Source organism: Equus asinus, chromosome 2 (genome assembly GCF_041296235.1).
Source record: "Equus asinus isolate D_3611 breed Donkey chromosome 2, EquAss-T2T_v2, whole genome shotgun sequence".
NCBI classification, from domain to species: Eukaryota; Metazoa; Chordata; class Mammalia; order Perissodactyla; family Equidae; genus Equus; species Equus asinus.
In genome coordinates this window covers 337349-359216 of record NC_091791.1, presented here as the reverse complement: position 1 = coordinate 359216, position 21868 = coordinate 337349, and the positions used below count along the sequence as shown (strand labels likewise).

The 21868-nt window shown below is 59.5% G+C and overlaps 2 protein-coding genes across 16 annotated transcripts; both read left to right on the top strand.

Moving 5' to 3' along the window:
- The first annotated feature begins 1633 nt into the window (after positions 1–1633).
- Positions 1634–12834, top strand: SCART1 (scavenger receptor family member expressed on T cells 1). Of its 15 annotated transcripts, none has more exons than XM_070520236.1 (14): positions 1634–1850; positions 3856–4173; positions 4880–5176; positions 6042–6350; positions 6738–7043; positions 7190–7507; positions 7578–7892; positions 9310–9627; positions 9807–9875; positions 9949–10263; positions 10533–10568; positions 11328–11465; positions 11984–12178; positions 12640–12834. In XM_070520236.1, the coding sequence occupies exons 1-14, from the start codon at positions 1784–1786 to the stop codon at positions 12714–12716; spliced, it is 3078 nt and encodes a 1025-aa protein (XP_070376337.1). In that variant the 5' UTR covers positions 1634–1783; the 3' UTR covers positions 12717–12834. The 15 variants fall into 15 exon arrangements, 9 of the variants coding, with proteins under 9 accessions (XP_070376337.1, XP_070376331.1, XP_070376345.1 ...); XR_011506690.1 differs by having other exon boundaries at positions 1641–1850; positions 11328–11469; XR_011506698.1 differs by having other exon boundaries at positions 1641–1850; positions 10533–10718.
- A 6471-nt stretch (positions 12835–19305) lies between these two features.
- Positions 19306–21652, top strand: LOC106841103 (olfactory receptor 13A1-like). Its single transcript, XM_014856904.3, has one exon. The coding sequence runs from the start codon at positions 19306–19308 to the stop codon at positions 20278–20280; it is 975 nt and encodes a 324-aa protein (XP_014712390.2). The 3' UTR covers positions 20281–21652.
- Positions 21653–21868: the final 216 nt, after the last annotated feature.

Below are 21868 nucleotides of genomic sequence, written 5' to 3'. Positions count from 1 at the left end.
TACCATTGCCACCGTGTCAGCGAGGACGCTGACCTCCATCACCTGGCTGAGGGCACGTCTGTCAGGTTTCTCCACTGAAAAGTTACAGTAAAGTTATTCTTTTTCTCCCCTTTCCACACTTTACTCTTTGGAGGGAAGACACTCTGTGTGGCTCACACTTAAGGAGCAGGAGGTTATGCTCTCCCTCCGTGAAAGCAGAGTATCTACACAAATTATTTGGAATTCTTCTGCATGGGAGATTTGCCTCTTCTCTCCATTTATTTGTGTATTCAATCCTTTATTTATATCAGTATGACTCACAGATATTCACTTTACACTTTGAGTTATAACCCAGTGTGGCTTTGTCTACCTTGCTGCTCATGCTGTCCCGGCTTTGGCCCTCGGGAGCTCTTGACTTAGCCCCTGTGTGCTTTTGGCAAACCTCCATCAATGTGTTTTGTTTTTCGTTACTGTTTACTTTTTATCACTTCTTTACTTCCTGGCATTACAAGAAGCTCCAGGCTCACCCTGTGCATTTCCTGCCCAGTCTTAGAAGCAGCCATTTCCCCAAGAAGCCCTGGTGCCTTTTACTGGAGACTGGCATCAGAAACAGGGCTGGGCGTGCTCGCTGCTGCTGCAAGGTCTTTGCTTCTAGGCCTCTCAGCTGACAGAGAAGGAAATACTCACGGCTGTGCACGCATCTGTAAATATTTCTGTTTGTGCCCATCCATACCTGACGTAAGATAAACGTGAGGTCTCGCTGATGTCTCCACCTCAAGGCCCTCACCAGGCAGTCACTCGCCTCCTCTCCTCACTGAGCTGTGAACGTCCACTCCAACAGTGAGGACCCTGGCTTCAGGAGCATCCTGATTTTAACCTCTTTTATAGGACTATTCTGGTTATCTATTGCCTCTTGGCTGAGTTTTAGTAGTTTGTGGTTTTCAAGGCGGTTCATTTTTATAACTTCTACTTCTTTGCCGAGATGTTCTATTTTTTAAATTTATCTCAAAAGAATTTGAATTTATTGTGGAAGCATTTTTTATGAAGGCTGTTTTAAAATCCTTGTCAGGTAATTCAACATCTAATTCCTATTGGTATTAGCATCAGTTGATGGTCTTTCGCCATCAAACTGTGGTTTTCCTGGTTCTTCCCATGATGAGTGATTTTCAGCTCTGTCCTGGATATTTTGGGTGTGACGTCAGGAGACTGCCGATTCTTTCTGGATCTTCCATTTCGGCAGATAGTTGCCCTGTTTAGGGTTAGGGGATAGGTTCGGCCTTCTCTGGTGGCTTTGGTTCCAACGACAGCGTAGTTTTCAGAGTGCCTGCAGAGCTTCCCTGACTGTCTCATCCTCCTGGTGCTGCAGGGCTCCCACTCAGTCCCTGCTGGTCCCGGGGTGTCCACTGTCACTGTGTGACTGGGTATGGTGGGAGCTGAAGCCACTGGGCCTGGGTGGAGGGTGAGACACACAGGGCTTCACCGCTGCTGTGGCTGTGGGCAGATCAGGCAACCTGCCTGACTGTGGGTCTGAGTGAAGCTACCCTGTCAGCGTCGCCAGCGGGACAGGAAACCCCCAGCCTGGGCCCCTTGCTCACGTCTCACGTCTGGTGATGCTTAGGACCACAGAGGCCATTAGCTGCTCTGCTCACACACCAGAGACAGAGTCACTCTAAGCTCTGGGAAGTCCCTCACTGTTCCCATTGATCCGGCTCCTGCTTCTGTGTATTTGACTCTGGACTGTGATCTCTGCCACTGCCCCAGCTGAGTGTCAGGAGCAGGCTGAGGCCCTGGGGGCTGCAAGGCCATGAAGGCCGCTCTCTGGGCCTTGACACTCGGGCCCCTTCTCCTGTCTCTCAGGGCAGTCCCCACTGGTAAGTCTCTCCTTCTCCATCCACGGGAACTTCTGGAAGCAGCAGCTTGTAGATGCCCAGGCTCTGGGCATGAGGGTCTCCTGCTGTGACCGGTTGTCTGCCTGGGTCTCACGCAGCCCAGAGATGGGTGGCACTTCCTGGGGCAGGAGGGCATGTGGGCTGCAAAGTACCAACCCCTAGAGATTCTTGTGCTAGCCCTGACAGAGCAGGTCCAGTCCCAGGGTGAGCCCAGGGCCCCCAGCCGCACTGCTCTGAGCCGGGCATGGGGCTGGTAAGAGCCAGATGGAATGAGGGGACTCGGCTAGCATCTGGTCCCAGTGACCCAGTCAACAGGTGCTGACGAGTCCTGCTGCTCCACCCGCTGTCTCTGGGGCAGGGCTGGGGGCGAACGGGGGCATGGGAAAGCCGGCTGCACCTGGCAGTGAGGGTGAGCATTGGGCTTGGCGCTGGGACAAGGAGGGAGCCACAGTCCCAGGGACATGCCACACCAGGTTGGGGGGCACAGATGTGCGGGGGGCTGCTGAGCTCAGACGCCAAGAGGCCCAGTCATGGGCAGGAAGCTGCGGAGAGGGGTCCTGCCAAAAGGAACTGCACAGAGAGGTGGGAGGCGAGAGCGTGGGCCCCCAGTGTCATGGATCGACGAGCGGGTGGGTGTGTGCCAGTGTGAGAGAAAGAGTGTGCACATGTGAAGGTGTGAGCATGAGTGTGTGTGTGTCAGGGAGGGGACGCAGGAGAGAGCAGGTGCGCGTGGTTCCTAGAAGCAGACAGCAGGAAACTTCACTGGGCAGGCTGATCCAGGGCTCTGGCCAGGAGGTGACCACCCAGCTGGACAGAAGGGCCCCAGGTAGTGGGGGTGGGAACCTGTGGGCAGTGATGGTGCAGCGGGAGTGACATGGCACACTGGCGGGGGTCTTGTTTTGTGTTAAAGAGGCAGATGCTGCTGCTCGTCTACGTCCCGAGAAGAGCAGGTCTGGAGGGCGGCGACGAGGCTGGGGGTGGGGAGGCGGGGGCAGTGACAAACCCCTGGGCAGGGGGTGGGAGAGACGTGCCTTCCTCTGGGCCATAGGGGGTCTGCCCTCTATCTCCTCCCCAGTCAGCCCAGGACGGGCCCTTTAGGAGGTCTGGGGTGGCCCAGGCTGTGGCCACAGGCGCCATCCACATAGATGTCCCCATGGCAGCTGTTTTCTTTCCCCTGCACCAGCCCACGAGGGGGCGAGAGGATGGGGGGTCAAGGGGCTGAGATGAAGTGGGCTGCCAGGGGCTGTGTGGGGAAGACCAGGCTGCAGAGGCCTAGACAGGGCATAGTGAGGGGGATGCGGCTGTGGTCTTGGTGGGACTAGAAGGTCCAGGGGGCACTAAGACCCTCGGAGACTGAAGGGGGCCAGATGCCTGCTGTTGGAGCACTCAGAGGCCAGCACTGTGGAGAGTGAGCCAGAAGGATGGCGTGTGGTTAGGGGGAACGGACACTGGAGTCTTCCTAGATGCTGGGCTGCTGTGGACAGGGAAGAGTGAAGGGGACACTGGACAATGCGGTGGGGGACAGTCAGGCGGGTGGAGCTGGGTGAGGGGGGAAGAGTTGGGGGAGGGGCGCAGTGGGCTCCAGGGCCTGCAGGGCCTGGAGTGGAAGTGGGAAAATAATGTTTGGGAGGCAGAGTGGGACGGTGGCAGGAGCCCCCCAGCTTTAGGCAGAGGAGGACAAGGGGAATTCCTTGCCTAGGGGTTAGGGTCACCCACAACGTGGGGGCTCCAGAGGGCCGGGAGGGAAGTGGCTGTGGAGCTGAGGACACTGGGCTGTGCGGTGCCAGGGGCCAGAGGCTGGCCTGTGTGACCCCGCATCACCTTTCTGGACTGGTTTTGCTGAATGTGGGCGGGGGGGACATCTGGTTTTGCGCTGAGGCCTCGAAGCAAGGCCTTGGAGGCATCCTTACTACCCAGCTCGCGCCCGTGGATGTCCCGCCAGGCACCGACGGTCTGCTCCCTCTAAGGCCCCTGGTGCCATTCGCAGGTGGACCCGGCGACCTGAGGCTGGCGTACAGACCCAGCCCGTGTGACGGAGTGGTGCTGGTCCAACGCGAGGGGAAGTGGGGACACGTGTGCAACCGGGAGTGGACGCAGAGGGAGGCGTCTGTGGTCTGCAGGCAGCTGGGCTGCGGAGATGCAGTGGGGGCCCCCAAGTACGTCCCACTGCCTGGGGAGATGCAGCTGCCCTGGCTCCACAACGTGTCCTGCAGCGGAAAGGAGTCCTCCCTGTGGGAGTGCAGCCTCGGGGCATGGACGCGGAGCGAGTGCCCCCACGAGTGGGTGGTGGTGGCTCTGTGCAAGAGTAAGTCAGGGCAGGAGAGGTGCTGGGGGGACGGAGGGTAGGTGGGGGAGGGGGAAGGGGAGGAGGGAGAGTGAGGAGGAGGATAGGTGGGGAAAGGGGGAAGGGGAGGAGGGCAGGTGAGGAGGAGGGCGGGTCTGGGGGTGGGGCCAGGACCACCTTGTCTTCTGGACATCTGAGGTGGTCTGAAGACCCTTGCAGTATCTAATCACGATTTCTTACACAGACTGCGGGAGGCAGGTGCTTTCCCTTTGAGGTCTGCCTTGACGGTCTTCAGCTGTCTCTGGCACTTTTCCTGGTGGAGGGCCTGTGAGGCCCCTCATAGCATCCTGTCTCTGAGGCTGACCCACCGCATGGTTCCTCTGGCTCTTGTTCAGAAACTGTTCAGATTTTTAAGAGCGTGACAGCAGAGCATCAAACCAGGCATGGGCCCTCTGAGCGGGACCTTCTGAGTGGAGTCCCCTTTGTGGCTGCCTGTTCAGAAAGGCCCCGCTCCTCAGAAGGGGCCCTGCTCACCCAGTACCCACCCCCTTGAAGAAGGGCAGGGCCACTTTCGGCTGCAACCCCCTGGCAAGCCCTCAGGCACAGTGCCCGGCGGGGACTGCCATGCCCAAATGGAGGCGTCTGGTCGTTGAGGCAGGCCGCAGGCTCCAAGTGGCCATATGGCCCCCAGGACCCGCACCTTCGTAACGCAGCCTGTGCTTCGCAGGCGGCACTTTTCGGGAGATCCGGCTGGTGCAGGGCCGCAGCCCCTGCGCGGGGCTCCCCGAGATCAGGAACGTGAACGGGGTGGATCGCCTCTGTGGCCTGCACCAGGAGGAGGCCACGGTGTTCTGCCAAGAGCTGAGGTGCGGCCCCGCGCTCCAGGCCTCCCGCCAGGGTTTGGGCGTCGTCGGGAAGTATATGACCTGCCGGGGCACCGAGAAGACCATCCGGGACTGCAGGCTCAACAACAACCTTCGCAGAGGCTGCGACTTCCAGCAGGACGCAGAGGTGGTCTGCTCAGGTGAGGCGGCCCTGCCTGCTCTGGCCCCCACAGGCCCAGTCCCGCCTGGGGCATTGCCTGCAGGCCATCTGAGAGTGGCCGGAGGGAAAGGCTCGGCTCTCACAGTGGTTCTCCTGTAGACACTGGGGCAGCTCTCTGTATAGAGGAAAGAAGAGCAGGCTGGGAGGTGAGGGAGAGAGGAGAGGAAAGAGCTCTTTGAAAATCTGACACTCTCGAATTACTCTGAGACCTAGAGGTGGAACTGAGGAAGTGCCCTTAGACGGCTCGGCAGGTGCCACACTGAGCGGGCTGCAGGTGTGCCCAGGTCTGTGTGCACATCTCTGAGTTTCCGGCGTCCTGGCAGAGGTGTCCCTGCTTAGAACCCCCAGGCTGGTTGGAGTCCTGGCTGTCACTGCAGCAGCTGCACTGTTTCAGCTGTGGTTGTTGTGTGTTTAACACTCATCAGTCACTTCCTCCCAGCCCCATCCCGAGTGTGTGAGGGTGCGCCGTCCCTCATAGATCCTGGCTGTGTTCTGGGAATTAGCACAGGCTAAAATGAGGTGGACAATGGTCTGTGGCCCGAGGGGTGCCTTGACTTTGCCTCTGAGATTAAACAGGGCTTTGATGCCACCACTTTGGGCAGGCAGAGGCTGTGTGACACACACAGGCACCTGCTGCAGATGACCCTGACCTCTGACCTTGGGGATGTGACCAGGGATCCCTGCTCTGTTCTGGTGCAGGGCAGATGTGTCCTGTGCTTGGAGGACCCACTGCCTGGATACAGATGACCCCACCTGGCTGGAGCCTCTTGTGGTCCAGGGCGTGGCTCCAGGCTCAGCCATTCACCCAAGAACACCTGTCCCTAACAGAGTTTGTCTGCTCCCAGGACACACTGAGGCCCGGCTGGTGGGCGGCGAGCACCCCTGTGCTGGGCGCCTGGAGGTGAGGCGTGGCCTGGCCTGGGGTGCCGTCTGTGACTCTGACCTGGACCAGGCTACGGCCCACGTGGTGTGCCGAGAGCTGCAGTGTGGTGTGGCCGTGTCCATGCCCAGGGGCACCCACTTCGGCCGTGGCTCTGGGCTCATATGGACGGAGGCCTTCCACTGTGTAGGCAACGAGTCCCTGCTGTTCCACTGCCCTCGGGGGCCCGGGCACCAGTGTGGGCACGACCAAGACGCCGGGCTGAGGTGCTCAGGTGAGGCCAGCAAGGTGGACTCTGTGCTGGCCCTGCCTCCGTCCCTCTGTGACTCTCTCTGGGGCTCTGAGCCCAGCTGACACAGGCGCGTCCAGCCGAGAGGGTGTGCGGGTTCCCAGCGGAGAAAGTCTTGCTTCTGCTGGTTGAGGGAAGGGGAAAGAGGGAGGCAAGAGTTCTGGTCACAGAGGCACGTGCCCCCAAGGCCGCACCACGAAGTGTGGGCTCCTCTGCTGAGACGTATGGGGTGGATGCTGAGGCTGAGGTGGCTGGGGAGCTGGTGGGAGCAAGGGCACATCTCTATGGCCACCACACTGGGTACAAAAGAAAGGAATTGCCACGTGCTGGGTCTGCGGCTCAGAGGGACGCTGACACCCCCACTTTCCTCAGAGTTCCGGCTGGTCAACGGCAGCAGCAGCTGTGAGGGGCGCTTGGAGCTCCAGGTTCAGGGGGCCTGGAAGCCCCTCTGTGCCGCCCACTGGGACTTAGCAGATGCCACCGTCCTCTGTCACCAGCTCAACTGTGGCAACGCGGTGGCCACTCCCCAAGGAGGCCATTTTGGGGTCGGAGATGCTCCCATCTGGCCCGACGTGTTTCACTGCACGGGGACAGAGCCCTACTTGTGGAATTGCCCAGTTAGCACTCTGGGGGCCCCAGCCTGTGCCCTGGGAAACGCAGCTGCCGTGGTCTGCTCAGGTGTGTCAGCCAGCCCTGGGCAGAGGGAGGCAGAGAGCAGAGAGGGCTCTGCGCCCGAGACGGTGGTCGTCTCCCCTTTACAAGCCCAGCGAGGGTCCCTCCCTGATGCCCTGCCGGCCCCTCCCGCGTCCCGCCTCCCTCCCCAGGTCTCCCTGACGCCCTGCGACTAAGAGACGGGCAGAGCCGCTGTGATGGCCGCGTGGAGATATCCCTGGACGGGGTGTGGGGCCGCGTCCTGGACGACGGGTGGGATCTGCACGGCGCGGCCGTCGTGTGCCGGCAGCTGGGGTGCGGAGGCGCCGAGCGAGCCTACGACGCGCCTGCACCCCGGCGCGGGGCCGTCCCGGTGCGGCTGAGCCGTGCGCGCTGTCTGGGCACCGAGAGCCGCCTGACCCAGTGCAACGTGTCCGCGGCCCTGCTGGTGTCCACGGGGACCTCGAGGGACGCGGGCGTCCTGTGCTCCGGTGAGTAAGGCCCCAGCGGCCGCCCCTCCGCCCCCCTGGGGCCGGTCGCCCTGACTCGGTCTCCCCGCAGGGAGCCGCCGGGTGCGGCTAGCCGCGGGCCCGGGCCGCTGTGCAGGGCGTGTGGAGGTGCTCCACGGCGGCGCGTGGGGCACCGTGTGCGACGACGGCTGGGACCTGCGGGACGCCCACGTGGTCTGCCGGCAGCTGGGCTGCGGCGCCGCCCTCAGCGCCCCAGGAGCCGCGCACTTCGGGGCTGGGGCCGGGCGCATCTGGATGGACGAGCTGGGCTGCGGGGGCCAGGAGTCTGCGCTGTGGCAGTGCCCGTCGGAGGGCTGGGGCCGGCACGACTGTGGACACAAGGAGGACGCCGGCGTCTTCTGCTCAGGTCGGTCCTGTGGCTGCGTCGCCTCGTGGGGCAGCTGGGTATCAAATGGCCGTGCTGTCTCAGGGTAGAACAACGCGCACTTCTTTCCGAGGTTCCGTAATGTCTCCAGGGACCCTCCCGGTATCCGTGTGCTCTTGCTGCTGTGCTGCCGCCAACGGAGACCTTTGGGGGTCTGTGCCCTGCGCGGGGCAGGGGTCTCTGGAGTAGGGGGGGCTCATGTCTGCTCAGATGTGCTCTGGTCCTGGACCAGCGCTGCCTGGGGTCTGTCTCCCCTGCTCACAAGGTCATCTCACGTTTGTGCCTAAACTTCTCCGGTCTCAAATTCTTAATTTTGATCCATATTTTAGTGTGCGGGAGAGCTTTCCAGAGTATTTTTAAGGCGGTGTATGAGGGGGTTTTTGGTCTGTTCTTTAGCTCAGACATACCTGAGGCTCTTTATGGTGATCTGTCTGGGTGTGACTATTCTGGAGTGATGGAATTTTGTCATTTATTGGGGTGTGAGCCTGTGGGGGTCTGGGTGGGACTGCCTCCTTGGCATCTCCAGGCAGCCCTCCCGGGGGGCTTGGGCATCTGCTTGTGGTCTCTTCTCATTGATTTTGGTTCTTGTTTTTGCTTTAGGAAAGTTTTCTTCAACTGTGTCTTAGATGATCGCATTTGTTTCAGTCTCTGTGTTTCTTAAGTAAAGGCTCATTCTTTTGGGTCTTCCCATCCTTTTCTCCCTTTCTCACTCTCACGCGTTCTAGGTGAGTTTCTCGGGGGCGGGCCACATCACTGACCTGCCTTTCTGTCAGTTCTGGTCTTTGTGTTCCTGGATGTGCATCTTGCCCTCGTGTTTTCGTTGTCCTTGAAGTCCTTCCTTCACTCTGTCCCGTGGGCTCCTCAGGCAGCTGTGGTCACATTGGGCTGACAGGACCCTGCATGGGGACCGGCTGCTGGCTGACAGGACCCTGCGTGGGGACTGGCTGCTGGCAGGGCTGGGACGTTCCCTTTCTCTCATGGCTCAGCCTGGCAGCTTCTCACTTCAAAAGCGAGAGCAGAGGCGGGGGGTCCCCCCCACCCGAACTCCTTCAGTTGGCTGAGGTCCTGAGGCGAGCCCAGACTCAGGGGTGGCGATAGACTCATTACAAGGGGCATCGATACAGGCAGGAGATCTTTGTGGCCACTTTTATAATCTATCACTGATGCTTGCTGACTAAGATGTTCCAACTGGGGATTAAACCTGGTTACCTGTGGTTAACTGCTACCTGCATCCTTGTGGTGGGAGATGGCTATGGGGATGTGTGATCCATGTGAGGTTGAGGCCAGGGGCTCACTGGGTCAGATGTCATTGAGTGGCATCGAGGTTGGCACTGGAACCCCCTCCTTTTGGCCTCTTCTTTCAGAGATTTCCCTTGGCCTGACTGTGCTTGTCTTCCAGAATCGGTGGCCCTGAGGCTGCGAGGCGGCACCCACCACTGCGCTGGGTGGCTGGACGTGTTCTACAATGGGACATGGGGTGCTGTGTGCAGTAACACCCTGAAGGACACCTCCATGTCCATCATCTGCAAGCAGCTGGGCTGTGGGGAGCAGGGCTGGCTGGAGAACAGGCCCGTCCACGCTGCAGGCTTGGGCGTCTCCTGGGTGGACAACATTGAGTGCCGCAGGCTGCGAAACTCCACGCTGTGGCAGTGCCCCTCAGCCCCGTGGAACCCACGCTCCTGTGCCCGCGGAGAGGAGGTCTGGATCACCTGTGCAGGTGGGGCCCTGGTGGCCTGGGGGGGTAGTGGGCTGGAGGCAGCTGACATATCCCAAGTTCCCGGCAGGGGCTGCTGTTGACCCATAGCTCGGGGCTTGGGGGTCACTGGGCTCCACAGACTTCATTCTGAAGCTTTTCAGGGCAATTTACATCGGAACGCTGGCTGTTTATTCCAATAGGATCATCAGAGCAAACGCCCCAGGATTCCACGGAGACTCTCAACTGCTTATCCACCCACAGCTGCCCAGGTACTCCTCTGTCGTCTCCCTTTCCGCTCCCCATGCCGGCCCTGCCCCACAGTGACCACAGCTCCTCCTCCAGAGGAGGGCGCGCTGCGCGTGCGCGGGGGAGAGGACGGCTGCTCCGGTCGCGTGGAGCTCTGGCACGCCGGCTCCTGGGGCACCGTGTGCGACGATTCCTGGGACCTGGCGGACGCGGAGGTCGTGTGCCGCCAGCTGGGCTGTGGGCGGGCCCTGAGCGCCCTGGCGGGGGCCGCCTTCGGGCCGGGCTCGGGGCCCGTGTGGCTGGACGAGGTGCAGTGCCGGGGCAGCGAGGCGTCCCTGCGGAGCTGCCCCGCGGAGCCGTGGGGACGTGGAGACTGCGCGCACAAAGAGGACGCGGGCGTGCGCTGCTCCCGTGAGTGGGAGGCGGCGGGGGGCCTGGGAAGGGGGTACCAGGAGGGTTCCTAGAGAGGACACCTTATTCTGGGTGCTTGGGGTGCTGCCCTGCGCTGCATCCCTCTGGGTGCAGGGGCACCAGCTGCCTTGTGGCAGGTGGGCAACCCGCCAGGCTCGGGCTGGGCGGGGGTGGGGCGCTGCTCCCAGGGTCTGGGTGAGGGTCTGGGCTGCTCAGGGCTGTGGGCGCCTCGCCTTCCTTGCACCGAGGTCTCACGATTTCTGCTGCAGGTGACAAGGGGACCACTGCCCTACCGGAGGCATCTGGTGTGTGTGCTCTTCCTCAAGCTTCAGCTCATGCCCTCCTGCCTGGCCAGGACCCAGAGGGGCCCTTCGGTGGGCTCTGCTGGAGGAACCCCCCTGGAGTCTCCTGTGGGCTGGTGCCTCAGGCACCGCCTCCTTAGGTGGGCCGGCGAGGTCAGCAAGACCACGACCAGGGCTCCTGAGACACCTCCTTCTCTGAGGGAAACTGCTGTGCATTCCCCTGTGCCAACCTGAGTGGAGAGCCATGGGTGGGGCAGGGGGGACAGTGGGCCCAGGCCCTGCGCAGCCATTTCTCTGAGGTCTTTCCCTTGCTTCCTGGGGGATTTGGCCCTGGTATGCTGTGGCCTCTTGGACACTGTGGCTCTGTGTCCACACACAGCTGAGGGCAGTGGGCAGTCAGGACCATAAGAGCTGCCCTGCTGGCCCCCTGCCTCCTGACCCCCTGCCTCCTGGAACCCTCCCTCCTGGCCCCCTGCCTCCTGACCCCCTGCCTCCTGGACCCCTCCCTCCTGGCCCCCTGGCTCCTGACCCTCTGGCTCCTGGCCCCCTGCCTCCTGGCCCTCCCTCTGGCCTCTCCCTTCTGGGCTCGTCCTCCTGACTCTCAGCCCTGTGACCTCAGGGCCATCTTTGGAGAAGGAGCAGTATAAGGCCCATCTCTCCTCTCCGTGCCCCTCCCCCTCCCTGAGAGGCTTGGGTGGTCCAGGCCCAAGGTCACAATACCCCAGGCCACAGGGAAGACCCCGCCTCTCACTGTCCGTATAGGCTCTACCCTGGTTCCTCTACCTGCCCTCAAGGCTGGGAGCCTGCCCGTGACCTTCTGCTTCATCCTGGGCACCCTCCTGGGCATTGTCTTGCTGGTCCTGGGGACGAAGTGGTGCCACGACAGAGGAGCCTGCAGGGGTAGGTAGGCGTGGCTGGCAAGGTTAAGACAGGGCCCTGGGGATGGGGCAGCTAGGGGGCAGCTCTGAGACCCCAACCCATCGCAGGCCCCCTCTGTCCTGGTCATTGCCCTGTGTGCCAGGTCCAAGCCCGATCCCGCATGGCTACTTCTCATGATCCTCCATGGACCCATGAGTTGTCAGGCTCTGCTCTGCTTCTGCCATGGGCTAAAAGAGAAGATCCCTGTCCCGGAGCTCCCAGGGCTCCAGGTCCCCATCCCTGATCCCTCGTCTGGGGAGCTGGGAGCTCTGTGGGGTGTGCTCAGGGCCCGGGACCAACAAGTCTCACCCAGGCCCGCCTGCCTGGGTGCTCCGGAAGGGTGTGGCCCCCCCATGGGGGATGCTGCTCTCGGTGGGGAACTGTGGCAGAGGAGCCAAGGTTCCGAGAGCCCTGGCCTGCTTGAGAGACCCGGTGGGCCTGAGGGTGGGCATAGACTGCGGGAGCATGTCTCCTGGAAGGTTCTGCTGTGGCCTTTGCAGGTTCCAGAATGTCGGGGAGTCTGCCCTCAGAAGGTGTCTATGAGGACATCGCAGCCATCCCTGTGGAGGAGAAAGACAACAGCCCAGTGGGGTCTCAGGACCTGATGCTGGAGGAGGAGTACGACGATGCCCAGGAGCTGGAGCAGGACCCCGAGGACGAGGGAGCAGAGGAGGGGGCGCCCCTGAGCTCCGTGGGTGTGCACCTCTGCGCCTTGGCCTCCCTCGCACTCTTTCTGCTGTACCGGTCTTATGTCCAGTGCTCTGCTCTGACTAGTGCCTACATTTAAAGATCCTGACGGCCGCCTATTTGTGTCTGTGATTCTCACTTCTGTCACAGGCTTGTGTGTTAGGATGTTCAGCCGCCCCTTCAAAGCTGCTTGTTAGACTGGAGTCTTCTCATGGGGAGACGTGGAGTTTAGGGAGGGTCCTAGGTTTTCATTTGGGTTTCTTTTTGTGGCTGTGCACAAGAGTGCTCCTAGTACCTTGTCTGTGGTCAGCTGCGGGGGCACGGTCAGTTCACTGCCGCCCTGACACGTGCCGTTCAGTTCTTGTCTAACCTTCTGGCTTCGTGGTGCAGCAAGAAACCAGGGCCGCAGAGTTCTGGGGGCCCTGAGGAATTACTGAGGGTCCAGTGCATGTCTTTCTCCTTAAACCAGGTGGGGCTCTTCACAGCCTGGGCCCCGAAGTTCGGGCTGGGACGGAAGACCAGGGTGGCCGGTGCCCCAGGACGTGATGACCCTGAGCTGAGAATGGGGGACATCAGCGAGACCAGAGGGTGGGAGAGAACCCAGGTGCATGGGGGCTTTCATTTTCCTCGTAAGATGCTATTAAACTCACTTTGAACTCGCTCATTCATCCGTTAATCCATCTCAGAAACATCCACCAGACACCCACCTGGCCCCGGTTCTGTGTTGGGCTCCCTCCTGCCTCACCATGGTCTGGTGTAGGCTCTGAGCGTTTCATCGGTCCTCATCCTCGGCCTCCTGCCCACACCTTTCCCCCAGTGTGTGGGGCACCCTGATGACCAGCTCCTGGTCACCCCTCCTTTCATCTGCAGGCAGCACTCAGCCTGGCTCGGGTGTGCCAGAATCCCTGGCACTCAGGGCTGTCCTGATTCCTGCTCTGATTCCTCTGACACAGGCCCTTTTGTGACCACACACACACCACCACATTCCCCGCCCCCCCCCCCCATGCCTCCCGACCACCCCCTCCCCATCTATACCCTTTCTGGGAAATAAGTTTCTCTGAATTCTCTTCCCTGTGTGATTCTGGGCTAGGTTTGCAATGACCACACCCCCATATCTAATCTTTCTGGGCTCCCACTCTCCCTTCTCAGCATCCTGGGAAATACTGGGTTTAGTTGTCCTGTGGTCCTCTCATCTATGGGGTCTGCCCACTGGTGCCCCCAGTTACCACCTGCTTCTCAATGTTTACCTTCAGAATCTGGCCAGCTTGCTGTGGCCATCACTGGTGCTGGCTCTGTGAGCAATGAGGACTCCACCCAGGCCCTTGGGGTCTCTCTGAGCACTGCCTCCCACCCCCAGTCCTCCCCCTGTGCCCTCTCCCTCTGGGCTGTGAGAGAGACACTGCTGGTGGTCTCAAGGACCAGTCTGCTGAGGAAGGTGAACTCGAAGGTCCTTCTTGGACATGAAGCCTTGATGAGGGAGCGAGGGTGACATTCAGAGAGGCTGGGCTGGGGCCTGTGGGGTGAAATGGGGCGAAGTGGGGCGAGAAGGGCGAGTTGCAAGATTCTGAGGTTGTGCTGGAGCAGCTCTTGACAGAGCCTTGTGGGGAGAGGAGGGGTTTCCTGGACATCTGAGCTCACCTGGCACCCGCAAACCTGTGTACACGCAGGGCCTGCCTTCTGACCTCAGGAGTTGGCCAGCCAGCCTGGCTTGACGGTGTCCCCTGGATGTCCCTGGGGCCTGGGGGTGGGAGAAGGTGTGCAGGTGGGAGGGCGTCCCTGGGGTCAGGAGCGAGAGAATCGGGCTGGCAGGAAATGGGGTGGGAGCCTGAGCATGGGACAGGGGACGTGGAAGACACACGGGGAGCAGAGTAAGGATGTCAGACCCGCAGTTGGGGAGGGTGGGGCTGTAGGAGGAGGAGGCAGGGCTCCTTCTGCACCTGCGCTTTCCCTGCACGGCTCTCCTTTCGCCTGCCCCAGGCGGCACACCTAAGGGCTGAGTGCCGAGCTGGTTCTCCATGGCGCCTGGCCCTCTCAGTCCATTCGGGGTGCTGACTGGGCACCTTGCAGGCAAAGGGCACTGGGCAAACCCCCCTGAGGCAGCTGCAGGTCCCGGTGCCCCTGAGGCCTGTCTGGGAGTGTGAGTCAGGGCCCGGCGCAGGCTGCAGGGTGGAGGTGCTGGAGCTACTGACAGAGGTCCTGCTGTGACGGGGTCCTCCTGCCTTCTCTCCTCACCCTTGCAATCCAGGTCTGAAAGCCCAGGCTGCCCTCTCTTAAACTGGTTCTCTGGCAAATCTTTTGGAAAGTAGCCTTTATTTATCTTTCCCACTTCAACAATAATACGCGTTACTGTAAATTTAAAAACTCACGGCACCAAGAAGGAAAATGAAACACACTTATTCTATCACTCAGAAGTGAATACCTCAGTGCCTCGGCATCACTGAGAACTTTTTTTGCACAGATACACAGACATGAGCGTGATTTACGATGATGCATTGCATGCTCATCCTGCTTCCTGTGCTTCCCACCTCACACTGATCCGTCTGTACTGTCACTTTAAATGGCCACCGGACATCCCTTCATGTGCATCTTCCATCACATATTTACTCCTCACCTGCTGTTGGCTGCTTTTCAAGGACACCATCCTCATGGAGGGGTGTGCATCCTTTATGGCTGCTGGCCTCAGGTCATGCGCGTCGTTAAGGGTTTTGATCAAAGTGCTGTCTGTTCAGACACACTGGAGCTGGGAGTGACCTTTGTTCTTCAACTCTCCTTTTCTGAGAGGCAGAGATGGCGTGTCTCCCAGAGCCCTGGTCCCTGCCTCAGGCCAGTGGCTCCCCCTGAGCCTCTGCCTCACCACACCCTGCTGGCACTGTCTGGGCTCAGGCCTGAGCTCCTGCTCTGCTGACAGCTGAGGCTCTGATACTGCCGGGCTGCGGGCTGGGGCTCCCCGGCTTCCTTCTCGCAACCGCAACCGCCACTCCGCTGCTGAGTTGGAGTCCACCCCGGCCAGGCGGGCGGAGCACACTGGTGTGTGCCTGGTGCGGCAGCGCAGAGGTGACCACGGATGGTGGTGTCCCCTCTGAGGCTGTGGCCCCTCCTCCTGGCCTGCTGGACCCTCCCTCCAGGTGACCGCTGCCATCTGCAGGGCTCCGGGCTCCGAGGACGAGGACAGTCTGCAGGGGAAGAGATGGCATGCCCCGGGGGTGTGTATCCTGAGAGTCCTGCTGAGGCCCCAGGGGGCTGGCTGAGCGCTCTGCAGGCTGGGTGACGATGAGCCATCATGTGCTGCAAAGGGCCCAGACTTTAACTGTGAGATTCCCCAGAAAATGGCCCATAAGCACTCATCTTTGGTCACATTTTACTTCATTAATGTCATTGACACCATCAACATAAAGTGTGAGAAAACTTGGGGGAATCGCAGTTGAGGGTGCAAATTCACTTGAAGGTGAAAATTAGATTTTTAATTTTTGAAAGTTCTGGACGAGAATTTCCTGGACGCATCTTTGCCATGAATGACCTACCGGTGTTCCTACCATGAAGGGAAGGGGCCCGGGGAAGGCTCTGCAGACGGTGGGACCCACGCAGGGCTAGAGCCGGTCGGGCCCATGGGCAGCGCTCTGGGATGGGCCCTGCAGGCAGCTTGGCTCCTGACCCCTTTTAGTTAATTCTTGTACATGGTGTGAGGTGTGGATCCGACTTCATTCTTTTCCATGTGGATGTCCAGTTGTCCCAACACCACTTGTTGAAAAGACTATTCCTTCCTCACTGAATCGTCTTGGTAGCTTTGTCAAAGTCAGTTGGCTATAGTTATGTGGGTTTATTTCTGGACTCTCGGTTATGTTCCATTGATCCATATATCTGTCCTTTTGCCACTGCCGCACTGTCTTGATTACTGTAGCTTTGCAGGAAGTTTGAAGTCAGGAAGTGTGTGGTTGGGTTCATCAGCATCCTGCTGAGCCTCGCTGGTGGGCCGCCTGCTGCCCTGTGGATCTGGAAACCCCCAGAGGAGAGAGACTCCTGCACTGTTGTGAGCATCCTCACAGCCCTGAGGCCAGTCTACCCATGTGGCAGGTGCTCGCTGGTTGTTATTAACCAATGATTCGCACAGATACTGAGGCTCCTGCGTTACAAATATGGCTACGTGTCACGGGCCTTGAGATAAACTAGGGTTGCAGGGCCCCTTGACCACTGGTTATTTATATGAATCAACGTCATCCCTTTCAGAAAACCGTGTGTCAATCAGGAAAATCAGACACAGCTGAAGTTACATTGCGTGTGAATAAATCAGAAGAATTGTTCCAGTCTTGAGCTGCTGACCCTACTGCGTTGACTGTCCCATGAGACAGAGGATTATTGGTCAGAGGTTAAAAATACGTGCTGACTGATTGAATTGGAGGCTTGGGACCAGTGGCTGTTTCTTCTGTGAAGTTAAGGACCACTGTAAATTAACCACGGCCCCTCTGTTGGTTCCCTTGCAATTTCTAAGACTAATTTCTATGTGTCACATTCTGAACTCGGTCACTAAGATAAACGGTGAGACTCTCCTTGTGCGTGATGTTTTCTCAGCTCTACATGCTGGGCACGTTGGAAACAGAGCCCCAGCAGGTGCCCTGTCCATCCGTTGTGGGCCTTTGACCCCGCAGGGGAAGGTGTCAGCTAAAGTGAGCTCTCCGCGCCTCGTCACCCACTGCCAGGGGCCCCGCTGAGGCTCGGGTTGGGGTGGGGACTGCCAGCGCTGACTCTCTCAGACTCTCTGTCCTCAAGGGCAGGACGGTGTGTCCCTTGACCCTGGGCGCCCAGCAGCAGGCTCAGCACTTGAAACCAGTGGTGGAAAAACCCACCTCATCAGGCCAACATCAGCGGCGAAAGTCAGGGGGACCATGTGTCTCCTGATAGGACGAGATGAGGACGGCAGAGCACCTCTGTAGTGTGTCTCCCAAAACCCACCCCCTGGTGTGATCGTGAGAAAAACAGCGGACAATCCCCATGAGGGCCACTCTGCAGAACACCTGACCAGCTCTCCACAAAGCTGGCAGGGCCGTCAAAACCACGGGAAGCCTGAGAAACCGCCAGCTAGAGGACCCTGACTGTCCCATGGAGTCCAGACGGGAGCCCGGACAGAGAAGGGACGCTGGGTGAAAACTAAGGCAATCTGCACAAACCATGGACTTTAGCTGACAAACATATCAATATTGGTTCATTAATGACAACCAGCACATCACACTCTGTCCCATGTCGAAAGTCAGGAAACTGGGTGTGGGGCCTCTCCGTGCTGTCTTCTCCAAATTTACGTAAATCTAAAAGCTGTTCTAAAAACTGAAGTCTGTTTCAAACGAATCGCGTCCTTACTGCAGGGATTGGCGCACTCAGCTCTCGTCTGAGATCCGCCCGTGGAGAGACCCTCGGCAGAGGAGCTGTCAGCTCACGCGTTCATGTGGAGGCAGCCACCCGGGATCCCGACCCCTGGGGCCGCAGGCGCCCTGGCCCTTCTGTGCCCACAGGGCCCCTGTTTACCTCCAGCTGGGGGTAATTGATTCCCAATAGCCGGGCCTGGGGGGGCTCCGAGCTCCCCAGCACCTCAGGTCTGCCCAAGGGGACGGACTCCACTTAAAGGTCCGCAGCACACAAAGGAGCCACTGACCTGGGAGAGACGGCTGCAGCCTCACACTGCGTCTCATTTCCACCAGAGTAAGAACATCCCGTCTTTCCGTGAAGATGTGGGCATCTCACGTGTAGCCGGGAGCCGAGCGGGCAGCCCCTTCATTCCCAGTGAGCAGCTGTCCATCACGGCCTCGCCCCTGCCTTTTGGACTGCCTGCCCTAATTTTCCCTTTGCTGGTTCTGAACAGACATTTGCTTGTGCCCTGAGCTGTTTTATGGTGGGAAAATGACACTCAACTCGCTTTGCTGGTGGCCTTTGCGGCTTCAGTTTGAGGCGGCAGAGCCAGCAGGGAGCTCCGTGCATCTGCTGGGCTGCCGCCTGTCTGCGCATATCAGAGCAAAGGAGACCCCAGCAGCGTGGCCTGGTCTCTAAGTAGGTCGGGGGCTTTCAGGGAAGCCACAACCTGAGGTCCCTCCGCAGCGGGGAGCCCGCAGCGCGGGTTCCAGTGAATCTGCTGCAAGCCTCGCTGGGCAGCAGACACAGGCACCTGGGGTGTGTGAGGGGGGCCCAGTGGCTCAGATGCTGCAGCTGAGGGTCTGTGGGATTCACGCTTGCACAGGGCAGGTCCGGCCGACTGCTGAGAAGGGGTGCGTGTGGCACTGGGCGGTACCAGCAGTGACCAGCGCTCAGGAAGCCCTGTCCTGGGGGCTGATGGGTGTGTCAGCTGAGGCCGCAGGGCTGCACTGAGCTGGGACTCTGCCTTTCCTCCCTGAACCCTGGCCCCTGGCCCGGCCTGACCCCGTTGAGGAGACAAGCTTGCTGCCCAGCCCGGGCATGGGACGGGTTAGAACCAGGAGGTCGGCTGATCTGCACCCCTGCCCCTCTCTCGGGGTCTGCCCTCTCTGCAGAGGTGGGGGGAAGGGGAAGGCAGCTGTGGCTTCCACTAAAGGACTGTGGCCGGGCCGATCCACAGCTGACTCTGGCAGCCGAGGGCAACCTTCCCAGGAGTGCCTGAGCCCTCTGGTGCCCAGGCTCCCCTACCTCCAACACACTGTGCCCCCTGAGTGCCCACCTCGCAGCCCCCACAGTGAAAATGCCCTCCTGTCCCTGATGCCCAGCCCCCTGATGATTGGGTTTCTTTTGGGAACCTGGGTCCTTCCGGCTTGCCGACGGGGCCCTCCGCACTCTGAGGCAAGACCAAGCACAGCAAGGAGCTCCTCCCCGCTGGGTGCCATAGGACACATTCACAGTCAGTGAGGACAGGTCATGCTGACCCTTCTGTGTGATTTACGGGGTGGTGCAGACCTGGCCACAACCAGGTTGTCGCGGGGGTGCTGTGCCTGCATGGCTGGGAGGGCCCAGGTCTCTGAGGTGGACGCTGTTCTCTGACTGTCTCCCTGGGAGCAGGACCCTCGCTGACCCCTGATTTTGTGCTCCTGCAGCAAGGTGCGGAGAGCCAGCACCCCCGCAGAGGCCGTCCGCCACCCCGTGCCTCCCTCTGCCGGGCAGCTGTGTCCAGACACCCAGCCTCACGATGGCCGCAGACAACCGCACGGCTGTGGAAGAGTTTGTCCTGCAGAGCTTCTCACAGGACCCTGGGCTGCGGGGTCTCTTCTTGGCCTTGTTCCTCCCCCTGTACCTAGGGGCTCTCGCAGGAAACATGCTCATTGTCGTGGCCATCAGCCTGCACCCGGGCCTCCACACCCCGATGTACTTCTTCCTCACCAACCTGGCCGTCCTGGACATTGTCTGCACGTCGACTGTTCTCCCCAGATTGCTGGAGAACCTGGTGGAGAAGGGAGGCACCATCTCCTATGGGGGCTGCATGACCCAGCTCTTCTTCCTGATGTGGTTTCTGGGGGCCGAGCTCCTGCTGCTCATGCTCATGGCCTATGACCGCTACGTGGACATCTGCCGCCCGCTGCACTACCGCAGGCTGATGAGCTGGCCCGTGTGCGCCCTGCTGGCGGACGGCGTGTGGACGGTCAGTGCATTCAGCACCTCTGTGCTCACTGGCCTGATGACAAGGCTGAGTTTCTGTGGCCCTAATCAGATCCGTCACTTTCTGTGTGAAGTCCCCACGCTGCTGCTGCTCTCCTGCAGCCCAACGACCCTGAATGACATCATGATCGTCATCGCAGACGTCTACTTTGGCGTGGTCAACTTCCTGCTCACCCTGGCGTCCTACGGCTGCATCATCGCCAGCATCCTGCGCGTCCGCTCGGCTGCAGGCCGGCGGCGGGCCTTCTCCACCTGCTCCTCGCACCTCCTGGTGGTCACCTTGTGCTACTCCACCGTCGTCTACACCTCCATCCTCCCGGGCTCTGGCTCCTCCATGGAAAACGGCAAAGTGGTTGCCTTGCTGTACACAGCAGTCAGCCCCACCCTGAACCCCCTCATCTACTCTCTGCGGAACAAGGACGTCAAAGTGGCCCTCAGGAGGGTGCTTCCTGCGTCCGGCAAAGGAAGGGAAAGGCCCAGGTGGAATTTGCAGGTGTCAACCAGCTAACTTCAAGATAGGACTTGGAGAGTGTGCTGCAATAGCCCAGAGCAGGAAGGTGCTAATGGGATGGGTGTATGCACGATGTGCCTCCCCAGGGAGCTGCCCTGCGTTCCACGTGGCCCTTCAACCGAGCGCCCGAGGCCCGAAGGGTAGATGCTGTCAGGATTGCAGGGGGGCCAGGAGGCCGGGGAGAGCCAGGGGCGAGGGGAAGAGCAGGAGACCCAGCAGGGCCCACTCGCCCCCCTCCCCTCCAGCATCCTGCTGATGAGTTTTCCCCAGCACCTGGCACCTGGTGCAACGCTGGACCCTGCAGCTGCAGGGCGCTGCTGGCCACCTCCCCTCTCAGAGTCGGGGGTCCATGTTCACGGGAGATCTGAGAGTCAGACTTGCCCGGTGTGCACACGGCCTGGTTCGTTCTGACTGGGGTCTCCTGATACCCCGCTGTGGACACCTCTCCCACATCCGGATCCTCCAACCCAACTCGTCCTGGTGTGAGGTCTGGGAAAACACAAGGTGGCTGCTTCCCTGTGTCTGTGAGGTTTCGTGGTTCTGGCACCACAGGGAGGGTGGGAGAGGATATGACCCAGCCTTCCATTCACTGACCTGCAGAAAGGAGGTGTGGCTTGCTTTCTTTCTTTCTTCCCCCAAAAGGGCAGCTTCATCCTTACCCAAGAAACTTTGCCATGGCAGGAAAGAGTTCTCTTTGGTTCTTCAATTTACACGAAGCCCCGAGAGCATTGCTTAGGGTGCATTTCTTCTCAGTCTGGTTATTGTTGTCCTTTGTTTGCCCTCTGCACTGGCCTCTGACTGCTGGTGTTCCTCATGGCTTCACCCAAGGCTCTCCTGTCTTCCTCCCTGGTAATTTCACCTGTGCCGACGATAAACTCTGCTTGTACCATTAACATTTGCAAGGACATCCAAATGTGCAGCGACAGCTGGTGCCTCCCTTGGAGCACAGACACGTTGCTGGAGCTGCCGAGCTCACGCTGAGCTGACGTGGGAAGCTGCCCGGGGGTCCTCCTCAAACCTTGCTGAACAGTCAAAGCCACCTGCCTCAGCCCTTCCGCCCCATCCAGTTGTGAGAGCCACAATTATGGAAAACTGCTTCTTTTATATTTAAGAGTATGTTTATGTATTCTTCCTTCCAGCTTTATTGAGATGTAATTGACATAAGCACTGTCTCAGTGTAAGGTGTGCGGCATAATGACTTGACTTACATACCTTGTGAAAGGATTACCACAATAAGTTTATCTCATTGTATCAATATCTCTTAGAGATACAAGAAAAAAAGAAAAGAAAATATTGTCTTTCCTTGTGATGACAACACAGGATCTACTCTCTTAGCAACTTTCCTCTATACCATACTCCAGTGGCGGCTATAGTCACCATGTTGTACGTCACATCCCCAGTACTTTTTATCGTACAACTGGAAGTTCGTACCTTTTGATCACCTTCACACAATTCTCCACCTCTTACCCCATGACTCTGGGAACCTCTAATGTGATCTCTTTTTCTATGAGCATGAGGTGTTTTTTAGATTCCACATATAACTGAGGTTTTACAGTATATGTCTTTCTCTTTCTGACTTATTTCA

What these genes read in the sequence shown, in the direction of transcription:
- SCART1 (XM_070520230.1), top strand. Translation starts at nt 1,784, where the DNA reads ATGAAGGCCGCTCTCTGGGCCTTGACACTCGGGCCCCTTCTCCTGTCT. An exon ending in AGCTGCCGTGGTCTGCTCAG is followed by an intron (nt 7,044 to 7,189) that starts GTGTGTCAGCCA and finishes CTCCCTCCCCAG; the next exon opens with GTCTCCCTGACGCCCTGCGA. An exon ending in TGCCCTACCGGAGGCATCTG is followed by an intron (nt 10,569 to 11,327) that starts GTGTGTGTGCTC and finishes CTGTCCGTATAG; the next exon opens with GCTCTACCCTGGTTCCTCTA.
- LOC106841103 (XM_014856904.3), top strand. Translation starts at nt 19,306, where the DNA reads ATGGCCGCAGACAACCGCACGGCTGTGGAAGAGTTTGTCCTGCAGAGC.